Source organism: Polyodon spathula, chromosome 8, assembly GCF_017654505.1.
Source record: "Polyodon spathula isolate WHYD16114869_AA chromosome 8, ASM1765450v1, whole genome shotgun sequence".
NCBI lineage: Eukaryota > Metazoa > Chordata > Actinopteri > Acipenseriformes > Polyodontidae > Polyodon > Polyodon spathula.
The window spans coordinates 31,018,418-31,032,961 of NC_054541.1; the positions used below are offsets into that span (position 1 = coordinate 31,018,418).

The window sequence follows — 14,544 nt, forward strand, 5'->3', positions numbered from 1 at the left end:
TGCTGTGTGTGCTTTTAAATTGAACATTCCATCTTCCATGTCAGAGTAAACTAATACAATAATGCACCTCAGAACTACTTGCTAAACGTTCTAAATGGTGAGAACCATCATTCAAACAACCCAGTAGCGGGCCACTCTCTTGGAGGAACGAGCCTTTTGTGGCATCAGTGCCGATGCCAAGGCGAGAATTAAAATGTATGTTGTAACACTGAATAAAATAAAAACAAATCATGCATGCATGAGTTATGACACAGAGCAAAAGACAATGCCCGAGGGAGCCCCGTCCCATCATCTCAGCCTTTTGATAAAGAATTATTCATTAGGCTATGTGTGTGTGGGGACTGATAAGCATGATACAAAGCATTTAGATGTATTATAAAAGAATAAGCATTCTAAAAAGAATCATATCTACTTCTAAAATGGGTCATTTCTAAATAACTTGGACGGCAATATTTACGAAAGTAATTACGACATTTTATTTTTTTCCCCCCTACAATTTCAAGGCACTAAAAAGTAAAAAAAATAATAAATCAAGTTTTATTAGAGCAAATTGAAAACTCATAGTGCTTACAAAGAGATGACAGCACCCGTTGTTGTTTGTAAGTGAAAAGTGATGCCTGAAATGATCGTTCATTGAGTATTATAATAAAACAATGATTGTAAAGATATATGCTGCTTTTACTACAGATCAGTTTTAATTATTTCCCTAACAGCTACAGTATTTTGGCTTGCTAAATAGCAGACTAAAAATGGGGTTTCATTGAAAGCAATGCACAGCAACACATGACACACATATACATCAATAAGCACAGTAATTTTGTCTACTTTTCAAACTGCCTGCACTGACCACTACACAAGCTATTTTGTACTTCAGCTTAACATGTTTGTTTAATAAGTAAATCCATGTTAACAGAGCTTTTCTGATGTTATAGCACTAAACGAAGGTTAGATTTAGGTGCTGCAAACTGCACTGCGACAAAACTGCACAAACCCTACATGTATTTTCTAATTGAGATCCTAACTGTTCAGTGAAGAGTGCTTTGCGGGAACAAAAGATTCAAAGGACTTCGTCTCCTTCTGTATAGCAGCTCCTCACATTATGCAGTTTCATTTGTAGGTTAGGGTTAAATCTGAATCACAGTCATTGTTAAATTCTGCAATATTTAATACTGGGCCCTGCAGAACAAAGGTGGTGGAGTCACATCCAAGTTTGCATTTGTTTTTTCAACATGAACTAGTGATTTTGTTCCTGAAAATCGAGTTAATTACCTTTTACAAGGCTAAGCCATCAAGACCTTATGTTGTGAAAGACAAAACTTGAGCGATGTACCTGAACAATATCTCTTTCTGCATATCTTCCTCTGGATGATATTCTAATTTCATCACCGTCTAACTCAATCATTGCTGTAAAGGAAAGGAAAAAATAAAGCCATCAGTAACTGGATTTAGAAAAACAGGCAGTGATCAATTTTTTTATTTTATTTTTTTTTTTAAATAAGGAAAAATGTAATATTGTTTCCTTACTTCACAGCAGTCTGAAACACATTTTATCATCAAAATGCTTTTGCTTTAAAATAGCTTTGCTGCCAACAGTTGGCATATGGTGTATTCAGATTTTTTTTTTACCATCAAACCTGGTTGTTCTCAAAATAGCAGAATGGTTACTAAAGTTTAGCACAATGAAATACAAGAACTACACATTTCAATCCTGCAGCATTTTATTTCCATTTTGGAGGACCTGTTACTTGACTGAAAATCTAGACCTTTTCTAAACCTGCCTTTTTGGGACATTTTATAAACAGGCAGAAGCCATTACTTTACTTTTAGTTCTATGGTTTCCAAGGTAACCCTGATATCACAGTCCCATGCAGTAGCTAGTGGATGGAATTTCAATGCCTCAGTGCCAATCAAAAAACAGATAACAGCCACACAGGGTAGGAAAAGCAAAAAAGGGCAGTATCGCCATTAAAAAAAAAATATACAAAAAAACCATTAAAAAGATACCGATAACTTAAATTGGCGATTTTTAAATGTGTGCTTATTCATGAATAATTAGTGTTAGGGTTAAGTATGAATTACTGTTTACTTCATTTAAATGTAACATTACATATGTAATTACATTTGAACTTACAGTATTACAAAGTGTTACCGTTAAAAGTTGCATGTTATACTCATGCTACAACTGTTGTTCAGCAGCCTTTCCTACTGAGACAAACCTCAAAGACAAACGGGACAACGTTCGACAACTTCATATACAGTAAGATCACTTCAATCAAATACTCTCTTTCCTGACCTAACGAGTTAAGCAAGACTCCCCTTCTTTAGATGTCATGTAACCAGCAGCTTACAACGTGGAATTAGTTCCCAGCTTTACCATCTTTTACACAGTGGCAGTCCCTGCTTGGTTTCTTATCTACTTTTCAGTCCGGTAGCCAAAGATAAGAAGTCTCAATAACCCATCTTTTTGTAAGCGCTCTCTTTCACAGAGAAGACTGGGGAAAGCTACACAAAAACATAATCCCACCATGTACTTATGTTACACAACTACAACCTAAGATCTTATAAAATACATTTACTCAAGACCCTTCTGAGGTGGTATATTATACAGTAGCAGTAACTCCAAAAACTACAGATTCAAAACTATTTTTAGCCTTTTGTTTAAATATCATTAGGGTTCTCTGCAAAAAAAAGGCTCTGCTTAGAAGGACAATGTAGAAGAGACGCAACACTAGTTTTTTCGCAAAAAAAAAAAAGGCAACCTACTAACCTTATAGCCATATGAGAAATCCTACATTCATATTATTTTTATAAATACATTTTATACAATTTTAGAATAAATTGTTAAATATATATTGTGAATATAGGACAGGATACTGCATGATGCAAGCTGTTACGTTATCACAAGTGTGGGCTTCCAAGCTGTCTGCCCTTGAGACATTAATAGATATATAAAGAGCAATATCACAGAATTATTCCTTCCTTTTTCTACCAACACCATAACACCATAGCAGTATACAGGATAACTCACATTGCAAAAAAATGATTCCTTACCATTACAGAGAAGGAACTATTGTTTCAAATGTTTATTTTTCCCCTTGTACTTGCTTACCATCAAATTCTGCTGGTCCAACTCCAACAATAATTATTGACATTGGAAGGCTAGAGGCCTTGAAAGAAAAACAAAGGTTATAGATCAGGTGTTAACAAAATGTATAGATTGTACATGTTGCATGCCATTAACTGACAGGTATTCATCTTCACTGGTTACTAATGATAACCATGTACACATATTCCTTTAGAAAGAATAACCAGCACCTCTCCATCATAATAACAGACATTAAAAGCCACTAAACTGTACCACTGTCACCACATCGGCACTAAAATCCATTGAATAACAAAATCACTGTGGTAAAAGTCAGGTGTGAGCACGTGTAGCAAATGTCAGCTCTCTGGATTTTAACAATGTTACAATAGCAGCATAACAAAGTTTTCAACTGGACCAATCATCTAAGAAGTATAAGTGCTTTTGAACTGTATATTATTATACAGTAATGCATAGTCATGACAGCACTTCTCTCACTGGCGGATTTTCCATGCAGTTTAGAAACTCCACTGTCGTGAGAATGTGACGTAGCTCACACATATCAGGAACGTTCCTCGCGCTATGTGAAGTGCGTGGCCAAACCGTGGTACAGCTTAAAAGGGTAGGTACATTTCTCATGCTAAGAACCAGCACACATTTTTTGCATGGAACAACGTCTGAAACCACACCTTGTTCAAGAGATTTCAGCACTGCAGATCCCGTATGTGACATAACCCTAACACAACTTCCTAGTATAACTAAAGGTTGTACCAAGCCCTTATTTATTATCAACAGAGCCCTGTAAGCTTCTTTGACCCAATAGGAAAAAATAAGCATAGAGTACGAGGGATTCAGAGACCTCGTCATTCAGTATTTATTTTTTGATGTGAAACAATTTATTCAACATTTCAAATTATTGCCAAAGTACTGAAGCTACTATAAATTAAAAAGATGCAGCCCCTAGCAATAAATAAAATAAACAAATAAATAACAAAGCCCTTTGCAAAGCACAGAAAGACATATTTTGTTATCTTTGTGTTTGCTCATTGTATAGCTGATTGCTACTGGCAAGAGCTATGCACTGTCCCTGCGGAATTCAGATTCAGGTATTTATTATTATTATTATTATTATTATTATTATTATTATTATTATTATTAAGAATATTATGTAGCTGGAAATGTGGGTGAGTAGGGTAGCCCATTGTAGATTTACTACATGTATTTTAAAAATGTACTGTACTAAACATTTTGAAGGGTTAATTTTTATATCATTAACCTAAAGTGCTGTATTTTAGCTCCATTCGTAGACTACCATAAGGATCAGAATTGCTGAAGTTACCGTTTTGTAGAAAACACTTGTGCATATAATACATGTACATGTACAATAGGGTTATAATAAACACATGTGCAGTCAACAAATATCTATCAAATAATACAAGGATAGCACACAACACTTTCTTATGGAATTTTTATTTTTTCTGTATTAGTGTAACGCTATGTCTGGGTTTTTGTTTTGTTTCACAGGCTTTTTGAGGCAAGATGTACTTACCGTTCTTCAAAACCTAAAAACTTTGTGGAAATCTAGTTTAAGAAAGCTTTGCGTTATCACATTGGAACAGAAACATTTAAACATACTCGTCCGTATTTTAATATTAATTAGGTTATTTGCATTTGTAAGAATTCCAAATCACCTGAAAGGTACCACCAAAACAGCATGTGAAAAAAGTTAGCCTTTTTTTTTTGGAAATCCTGTCACTAATCTGTTAGTGTACATCAGTGCTCACATTTTTACAATGACAACAATTGATCCAGAAGTTGAAAAGTCTTGGTCTTAAATATGTTTTTATTCTTACTTTAAAAGGTACTCCTGAGACTTGCAGAGTTCTCTTTTTATATTTATACAATTATAGTGGAATATGAAAGACGCTCAGTTCCATGCAAATAAAAATGGCAGTGATGAGCCAGAGAGCTTTGTGAGTTATGGAACTAGTGCCCTGCCTTCCCTTGGCACTGAACATCTGTCAGTTTGAAGGAATGATCTGACACTGGCTGCCTATAGTCAAAATGGACACATGCAAATTATATCAAGTCATTAACAGGGCTGACAAGCTCTCCCTGCTGAGCTGAATGACTAAACCTTCCTGAATTTGAGGAGCAACTTGATTAAAGGGTTTAGGCACAAGGAGCGCAAAGGCCAGAAAATGAAAACCTAAATTTCACAATAGAGAGCAAAAAAATAAAACAGGTCTGCCTGCCTCATACACTTTGATGACAAAATACACTTAAAAGTCCCAAAGTCTTTTTCAGTCAAGGATCTTGTTTATTATTCCTACAGCCTTATATACACTAATGCAGCCTAGCTGCAGTACTGCCACGAATAAATTGTGATATTTTTATAAATCATGTAATAGGGAGAAAAGGACTACCTACTAATTACTACATTATAAATTAATGATAATAAATGAATATAGTAAAAAAAAAAGACAATAGTACTTTAGATTGATAGATGTACTCAAGAAAGCTGGGCTTCCAACAGTATACCCCTTCAGAACTCTCCATGTGATTCTTTATTTGTTCTGCCAAAAAGGACAGGCATTTTCAATACAAAATGATGACCAAGATGTATAGTGTATAGTATAATATATATATATATATATATATATATATATATATATATATATATATATATATATATATATATATATATATATATATATATATATAGTCCTTCACTTTACTTCTTCGCCAAATAGTTCTTGCACAACTTTGAGGTGTGTTTCGGGTCATTATCTTGCTGAAGAATGAAGGACTGCCCAACTAGCCGTAATCCTAATGGAATGGCATGCCTCTGAAGTATGCTATGATAGCCATGCTGGTTGAGCCTGCCATGGACTTGTTAAAGATCACCAACTCTGTAACCAGCAAAGCAACCCCAGACCATGACACTGTCTCCTCCATGCTTGACAGTGGGAACCACACATGCAGAACTCATGCGCTCACCCTCTCTGTGTCTTACAAATACTCGGCGGTTTTACCCAAATATTTCAAATTTTGACTCATCGGTCCATAAGACTGACTTCCACTCCTCAAACGTCCATTTTTTGTTTTTTTTGGCCCAGGCAAGTCTCTTCCTCTTATTCTGCACTCTTAACAATGGTTTCTTTGTAGCAATTCTTCCAGTTAGACCAGCTTCACGAAATCTCCTCTGAACAGCTGATGTTGAAACATCTGTACTTCTAGTAGCATTTAGCTGTGCTTGTATTTCAGGGGCAGTTAATTGCCGGTTTTGCAGACTTGTGACTTGAATGAACTTGTTCTCTGATTGAGGTCACCCTTGGCCTGCCTGACCTTGTTCGGTCCTCATGAGTGTCAGTTTCTTTAAATTGTTTGATGGTCTTGGCCACAGCAGTTACTGACAATTGCATAGTTCTTGCGATTTGTCTTAAAGACTGACCTTCATTTCTTAAAGTAATTACAGTCTTTTTTCTTTGCTTAACTGAGTGTATTTTGCCATTTTCTGCCCCCTTATATTCAGGAATAACAAACTTATGCCTGTGCTACCTATATTTATAGTAATCATGGACCCTCACCTGTTAACAATAATTGGTGACAAAAGGTTAATTAGGTAACATGCTAGTTAACCCAGAGAACACCAAACAAAGACACTTTTATGCTTAGGTCAGCGTTCTAAAACCATGTTATACACATTTCAGATTTTTAACTGACTTGGGCTTCAGACTGATATCCCCTTGCTTTGGGTGACCATTTCATTGAAATTGACAAGATTTACATTTTCAATTAACAATGTAATTTTTTAATGCAATTCACTAATGATTATCAGCTTATATAAGTACACATATCATATAATGAAATATTAAGTGTTTATAGACAAGTTTATACAGTTAAAAGCATAGATAATCATGAAAAACCTGGTTTCAAGCAGATGTACTCAAACTTTTGACTGGTACTGTATATAGCTTCTCAGTTGCATAAGTAGTCAATCCCTTTGCTACTGCAGCCCTAAATCAGCTCAGGCAAATCATTTGTTTGAAAGGTCACAAAATTAGTGAAATGGTTTCAGCCTGTGTGTACTCAAAGTGGTTTAACTTGTAGATAATTTCCCTCAGGTATATAAAGACTTTCAAGCTGCAACTCACATAGTAATCCAACAAAGCAACGATGAAGACCAAAGAGCTTTCGAAACAAGTCAGGGATAAAGTGGTAGAGAGACACAGAGCAGAAGAGTACAAGAAAACTTAAAAGGCGCTGATTATCCCTCTCAGCACAGTGAAGTCCATCATTAAGAAGTGGAAGATGCATCATACCACCTAGACACTACGCAGATCAGGTCGCCCTCTCAAACTGAGCAGCAGGAAACTGGTTCAGGATGTCACTCTGAAGTCAACAATAACCATGAGAGCTCTGCAAAGTTCTGTGTCTGAGATGGGAGTCAGTGTTCACACATCAACAATAAGCAGGTCCCTACACAAAGCTGGCCCTGTATGGACGGATGGCAAGAAAGAAGCCATTACTCAAAAAGCGTCATCTTGAAGCACGTATGGAGTTTGCGAAAAAGCATGTAGATGATACTGCATACATGTGGAAAAAGGATTTTGTGGTCAGACAAGACAAAAATTAAATTTTTAAATTCCAAACGTTATGTCTGGCGCAAGCCTAACACTGCACATCACCCAGTCAACACCATCCCAACTGTCAAGCATTGTGGTGGCAGTGTCATGTTATAGGGATGCTTTTCTTCAGCAGGGACTGGGAAGCTTGTCAGGACAGAGGGGAGAATGGATGGTGGAAAGTACAGGCAAATCCTTGAGGAAAAGCTGTTTGAGACAGCCAAGACTGAAACTGGGGAGAAAATTCACATTTCAGCAGGACAACGACCCGAAGCACAAAGCACAAAGCCAAAGCCACACTGGAGTGGCTGATCAAGAAGAAAATTAATGCTCTTGAGTGGCCCAGTCAATGTTCTGACTTGAATCCAAATGAAAATTTATGGCAAGACTTGAAGATTGCAGTCCATTGACGATCACCCAGTAAACTTATCAGAACTGGAACAATTTTCCCATGAAGAATGGGCAAAAATTTCACCATCCTACTGTACAAAGCTAGTAGAGACCCATCCAGAAAGACTCATAGGAGTAATTGCTGCAAAAGGTGCTTCTACCAAGTACTGCCTTTAGGGGCTGAATACTTATGCAACCAGTAAATTTCATCTTATACATTTTCTTTGTAAGTTTTACTGATATTTCATATAACAGTGTTCAGTTTAACCACTACACCTTTGCATAAAAAAAAAAAAGTTTGTTTGAAAAACTGTGCACACATTATTTGTATGTCAACAAAATGTGACATTATTAGTAGGGGGTGAATACTTCTGCAAACCACTCTATATATAATCCATAGAGTTTCATAAACAGAAACTATACATTATCAAGAATAGGATTAAGTTAAATAATCTGTAAGAAACATACATGCTGTTAACTCAAACAGCTGATTGGGTGATGAGAAGAGATAAGGCGTTAATGGGTCAGGAAATACTCACTTCCAGGTGAAATGACCATGGTAGTGCAAGACTACCTGAAAGCAAGCCTTGCAAACAGAGATGTATTTAACCTCATGTTTAAAAATACAATGGGTTAGTGACCCTTAACCCACAGTACATACAGAATGTATTCACACTCAGGTTCATAACATTATTGTAATTAGGGATAAACAAAAGCATTCCAGTCACTTACATTTACAATCGACTCTTTTGTCTGTGCCATATCTGAGATCACTCCATCTGTTATAATCAGCAAAATAAAATACTGTGAGCCATCTTTCACAGATGCAGCATACCTGTGTAAAAGGTACAAAGGGCTTTGTTAGTCTGGACACACTTTATGTAGAATAAAGACTAGTGTTTGTGTGTATACATATATTGTCTCTGTATTATAGAGAGGACTAAAAGCCATATAATACTTGTTGTTTCTTTTGGGCAGATTCATATACTGTGAATTAAAAAAAATACAGGATAAAACTTTCAGTCATATACAGAAATGAATGATTAAAAAACATGATTTATTTTTGAGGATTTCTTGTTTAAGATTATAGGGATTCTGGTTCACAGAAACACTGTGCACCTTCAAATTAAATGAATATGAGATAACAATGCCACATTTAATTGATTTCAATTAAAGCAGCCCATTGAAGAAATACAATGTACTGTACATGTCATTATGGCAATGACTAGGATTGACATACATATTCTCACTCAGTATATAAATTGAATGATCAGTGGTCAGTATCTGAAGCGGATCACCTGGGAGAACTCACATTTCATTGTCCATTCACACTAGTGTTGATCTCAGAGCAGAGAAGCGTACATCTGTCAGTGTGTAATATTACTTCTGCTACACCTAATGATAATTATGAATTTTTACTGTTTTTGTTTTTCTATGTATTAAACATTTCTTCCTTTCTGAAGTCTCTTTGTAATATGCATTCCACTTATTAATTTTTCAGTATGAAGCTTTCAACAGTTTTAAAAAAGCCATCCACTCACCAGTTCAAGCATTACAAAGTGCTAAAAGCAGAAACTTTTTTTTTTTTTTCAGGGGTTCAGCTAAGGCTGTAAAAGTTTATACAGAAGGTATCATAATTTATAATACTGTCTCACATTGTACACCCGACTACTTTTAATACAGTAATCCGTCGCATATTTGACTGTGGTGGGACCAGAGTAAGGGCGTACATGTAAAAAGTCGGATGAATCAATCCTGCTTTAAATACCGTTATACACAGCTGTAACAATTACTATAGTCACACAATTATTGTTTTGAGATTCAGCTTCTATTAGGGAGCTCCCCTAAATCCCTTGTTTATAAAGATACAGGGTATTAATGCTTGTGATTGAGTAGCTGTATGTCGTGTGGGTTGCTGAAGAGATTGATCATGGCATATAAACGGTTAGGGCAGATATGTGACGGCCAGATATGCGATGGATTACTGTACTGCAATTTACAATTCAACTTGAAGTACAACAGAAATAGAAATATACACAAGCAAAATAGACATACTACTCTAAATGACCAAGTGTACTATGTTATTGTTAAAACTCATATAACGCTAATTCACTTTAATATAGACCAGAGTAATTGCATGGTATGGTTTTCAATACATTGTTTGGCTTTGTTTTTGTGCCCTGTCCTGGCAGCTTTGTCTTGATCCAGCCTTTAAGCACTACAACATATGTCCATTAAAACATACGTGCTGCTACAGCTAAACTGCGTTCAGCTGAAGAGATTATTAATAACTGTAAAGTGATATTTGGAAGTCAAGGAACAAAACACGGTCAATCAAGGAGAGACATCATTTGGAAATCAATATTGCAGAAAAGAACTGAGATTAAACTTAAAAAAAAGAGACTGACAAGCAAGAAAATCTAAAATAAAGTAATATGAGCACTGGCAAAAAAATCTGCTTGGGTGGTTACCCTCTTTTTATATGATCTACATTCATATTTATACATTGGGTGGTGCGTACTTGTAATATGGGAATGTAGAATGATAATAATATGTAACCAGATTTTGCATGTCTAACTGCATCTAACCCTTCCCATACACTAAGTCTAAACAATTTTTTGTTCTGGTGTCTACAGGCTTACCCACAAGTGCATGGATAGGAAATGAACAGGTAATAAATAATGACGCACTGGGCGACCTAATGTAGCCTGGTTATGTCATCATATGTATTGTTTTACACAAGTAGCCTACTTAGCTAATCTACAAATCCATAAATTGTTTGGTCACTGATTCAAACATAACTAAATTCATCTCTCACTACAACATGCACATAATCATTTATGTGACAGGCTTATTTGATATCTGGAACAAACACTTAAATCAGGTCGACTTGTGTGGTTACATGTTGGCGGACAGGATTTACCCAGTATTTTTTGGTTAATGCCTCAATTTTAAAAGCTGACTTCACCTGGTTTTAATAATGCTCCATTACGTGCTATAACTATAACTATAACTTAATCGATTGCACGGAATATATCATTAACATGAGAACGGCCCAAATGCTTTTATAAAGTGCTTTTAAGGAAACGTGCTAATAGCACTGTGGCAGAGCAAAGCTCTGCCCTTTAAATTGGCAGAGATGGGGTTAACTTCCCCTACCTGCCTGGGTTTATTATGTTCAGGTGGCTGGGGTTGATTAGTTGATTAGGTTGATTAACGATCAATCAGCGCCCAGCCACCTGATATAAAAGGAGGCCTCTGCTTCTCATTTGGGGAGAGGGAGCTGAGGAAGCAGGTTGGTTTTTTTTGGGTTGTTTAGAAAGTTTGAATCCAGTGAAGGCATCGCCCAGCCTGGAAACTGTTATTTTTGTAAGTTTTGCTTTTTATCTTTTTTGTGTTTAAATTGCTTTGTTTTGGCCCTTGTGCCCTTTCATTTTGTGGTTATTTATAATAAAATAGTTATTTTTTTGAACTGCAATCTGTCTCTGGGCCTCTATCCACTCGCCAGCCTGCCACAAGCACCAATTCAAGCACAGCTTTGTGGGTTTAGATCATTTGATGAAGAAGGGTATTAGCACTGATATTAAGACAGAAATGGTACTAATGCCAACAAAAACATTCTTTGAATTGGGCTCATTTAAAGCACATTGCTGTAACCTGGATATAATGCATTTTCTGTAAATTTCTGAGATTTATTTAAGGCCTGTGGAAGGGGTGTGGGTAATTCACTGACCAGGAGACAGACAGGTGTATTCGGGAAACACCACACAGGTGCCCAGTTTTATTTTAGACCAGTTCTTTTTTCTCTCCGGCAGAGGGCACTGTTGACCGTGGGCTGCCTATCAACGATGATAGACAGCACCACGGAAATACCACAGCTGGTACACGAACCGCAAATGCACTCGCAAGTGCTCAAAGAAATAATAATGAAAACAGAAGGCGAAAAGAACAAGGGAAAATAAAACAGTAATAAAACTACAAATAAAAGGTGCTGCACTCGGCAGCGTTATCCCGGTCGCCGCTACCCGCACGACCCGGATCACCATCCTACTCTCTCGGCTATCTAGCCTGCTCTTTCACAATACGCCGGGGTCTGCCCAAGGGTTCCCCGCTCTCTCTCTCTCTGTCTCGCTGATTCCCGGTCCCGAATCAAAGCGTCCGCACCCTTAGCGCGTCTAAGTGGGCAGACCTGAGGAAACAACAGAGCGTTATTTTATAGGACCAACAATCACCCAAGACCCGCCTCCCAGCCATTCAGAGAGGGGGAAAGTCCACACACACCCTTTCCCACCTCCCCGTGTCATTGCCATGACTCACAGGCGGCTGTTGGGCGACTGCCGCCCTCTTCCTGCAGCCCGTGAACACGCCAGCAGAGTCAGCACAGATCTCTCCCTGTTACATATCCTTCCCCTCAGAATGACACCACCGGTTCATTCGAAAATCTTACACCCCCATGCCTTCCCGAGAGAAAAAGTCTGCGTTTTGATGCAGCTTTCCTGCTCGGTGGACTACCCTGAAGGCATAGGGCTGCAAGGCCAAGTACCACCGTGTGATTCTGGCGTTGCTATCCTTCATCCGGTGAAGCCACGCTAAGGGGGCATGATCTGTAACCAGGGTGAAGTGTCGCCCCAGGAGGTAGTACCGGAGTGACTCGACTGCCCATTTTACCGCGAGACACTCCTTCTCGATGGTGCTATAATTTTTCTCGCGGGGAAGGAGCTTCCTGCTGATATACAGGACCGGGTGCTCGCTTCCCCGAACCTCCTGAGACAACACTGCCCCGAGACCTGTCTCTGACGCATCCGTCTGCAGGGTGAACCTCTTACCAAAATCCGGGCTGCATAGTACTGGCTTACTACACAGCCTCCGCTTCAAGGCGAGAAAGGCCCTCTGGCACGACTCCGTCCACTGAACCGTATTTGGGGCAGCCTTCCGGGTGAGGTCTGTCAAGGGAGCAGCGAGCGTAGCGAAACTTGGGATGAACTTTCTATAATAGCCCGCTAGTCCCAAGAAAGAGCGCACCTGGGTTTTGGTTGTAGGAACCGGCCAGTCAGCCAAGGCTTTCACCTTAGCAACTAGCGGTCTGATCTGGCCGCCCCCTACTCGATACCCCAAATACTCCGACTCACTCTTCCCAATGGCACACTTCTTTGGGTTAGCAGTGAGCCCCGCCTCCCGCAAGGATTGCAGCACCGCCGCTACCTTACACAGATGACTCGGCCAATCCTCACTGTGGATAACCACGTCATCTATGTAAGCAGCGGCGTACTGCTGATGGGGCCGCAAGATGCGATCCATCATCCGCTGGAAAGTGGCGGGGGCTCCGTGCAACCCAAAGGGCATGGTCCTGAATTGGTACAACCCGAAGGGAGTCGAAAACGCCGTCCTCTCTCTAGATTCCGGAGTCAGGGGTATCTGCCAGTACCCCTTCGTTAAATCCAGTGTCGTCATAAAATGAGCCGTGCCTAGACGCTCCAGCAACTCATCTACTCGGGGCATCGGATAAGCGTCAAATTTCGATTTCTCATTGATTCGTCTGAAATCAATGCAAAATCGAGTTGACCCGTCTGGCTTATCGACTAAAACGATTGGACTGTTCCAGTCACTTTGGGACTCTTCTATTACCCCCAGTCTCAGCATTTCGTCAATTTCCGCTTTTATTACCTGTCTTTTACGCTCAGGTATACGGTACGGCCTCTGGCGAACTAGCGCCCCCGGCTCAATATCAATGTGATGATGGGCTACTCGAGTCTGCCCCGGGACGGAAGAGAACACGTCAGGAAACTCCGCCACCAGACCGTGAGCCTGACATTTCTGCGTTGGTGTCAGATTTTCAGCAATCTGTACCGATCCTTTTCTTGCCAACACAGAAAGATCAGGTCCCAGGTCCGTGATGTCATCTGCATGCGCCACTAACAACGCCTCTGGTTGTAACCAAGGCTTTAAGAGATTTATATGATAAATGTGTTTCTCTGTCCGTCGCTCCGGCTGGCAGATCTCACAGTCCACCTTCCCAACCTGGCGTGTAACCTCAAAGGGTCCTTGCCACTTAGCCAAGAGTTTTGACTCTGAACTGGGCAATAAGAGAAGTACCTTATCCCCCGGCTGAAATGTGCGCAACCGGGCTCCTCGGTTATACTGAGTCTCCTGTCTGTGCTGCGCCTGCTGCAAATTGTCATGCGCCCATTTTCCAACAGACTCAAGACGTTTGCGCAGGTCCAACACATACCGGACGGTATTGGTCGAATTGTCCTGCTGCTCCTCCCACATCTCTCTGACCAGGTCAAGCACGCCCCGGGGTCTCCGCCCATACAGCAGCTCGAATGGTGAAAACCCCGTAGAAGCCTGGGGAACCTCTCTGATCGCAAAGAGAAGGGGAGGAATCAGCTGGTCCCAGTAATGCACATCACTACGAATAAACCTGCGCAACATGTTCTTAAGGGT

At 39.3% G+C, this 14,544-nt stretch overlaps 1 protein-coding gene across 2 annotated transcripts in view; it reads right to left on the reverse strand.

The window, feature by feature from the left end:
* Positions 1-14,544, reverse strand: part of LOC121319762 (copine-8) — a 139,102-nt gene that overhangs the window by 4,213 nt on the left and 120,345 nt on the right. For both annotated transcript variants that reach the window (XM_041257552.1, XM_041257553.1), the window contains 3 exons: positions 8,833-8,935; positions 3,110-3,167; positions 1,331-1,404 (listed from right to left, as the gene is read on the reverse strand). In XM_041257552.1, the coding sequence (XP_041113486.1) occupies positions 1,331-1,404; positions 3,110-3,167; positions 8,833-8,935 (235 nt within the window). The remainder of the gene's footprint in view (positions 1-1,330; positions 1,405-3,109; positions 3,168-8,832; positions 8,936-14,544) is intronic.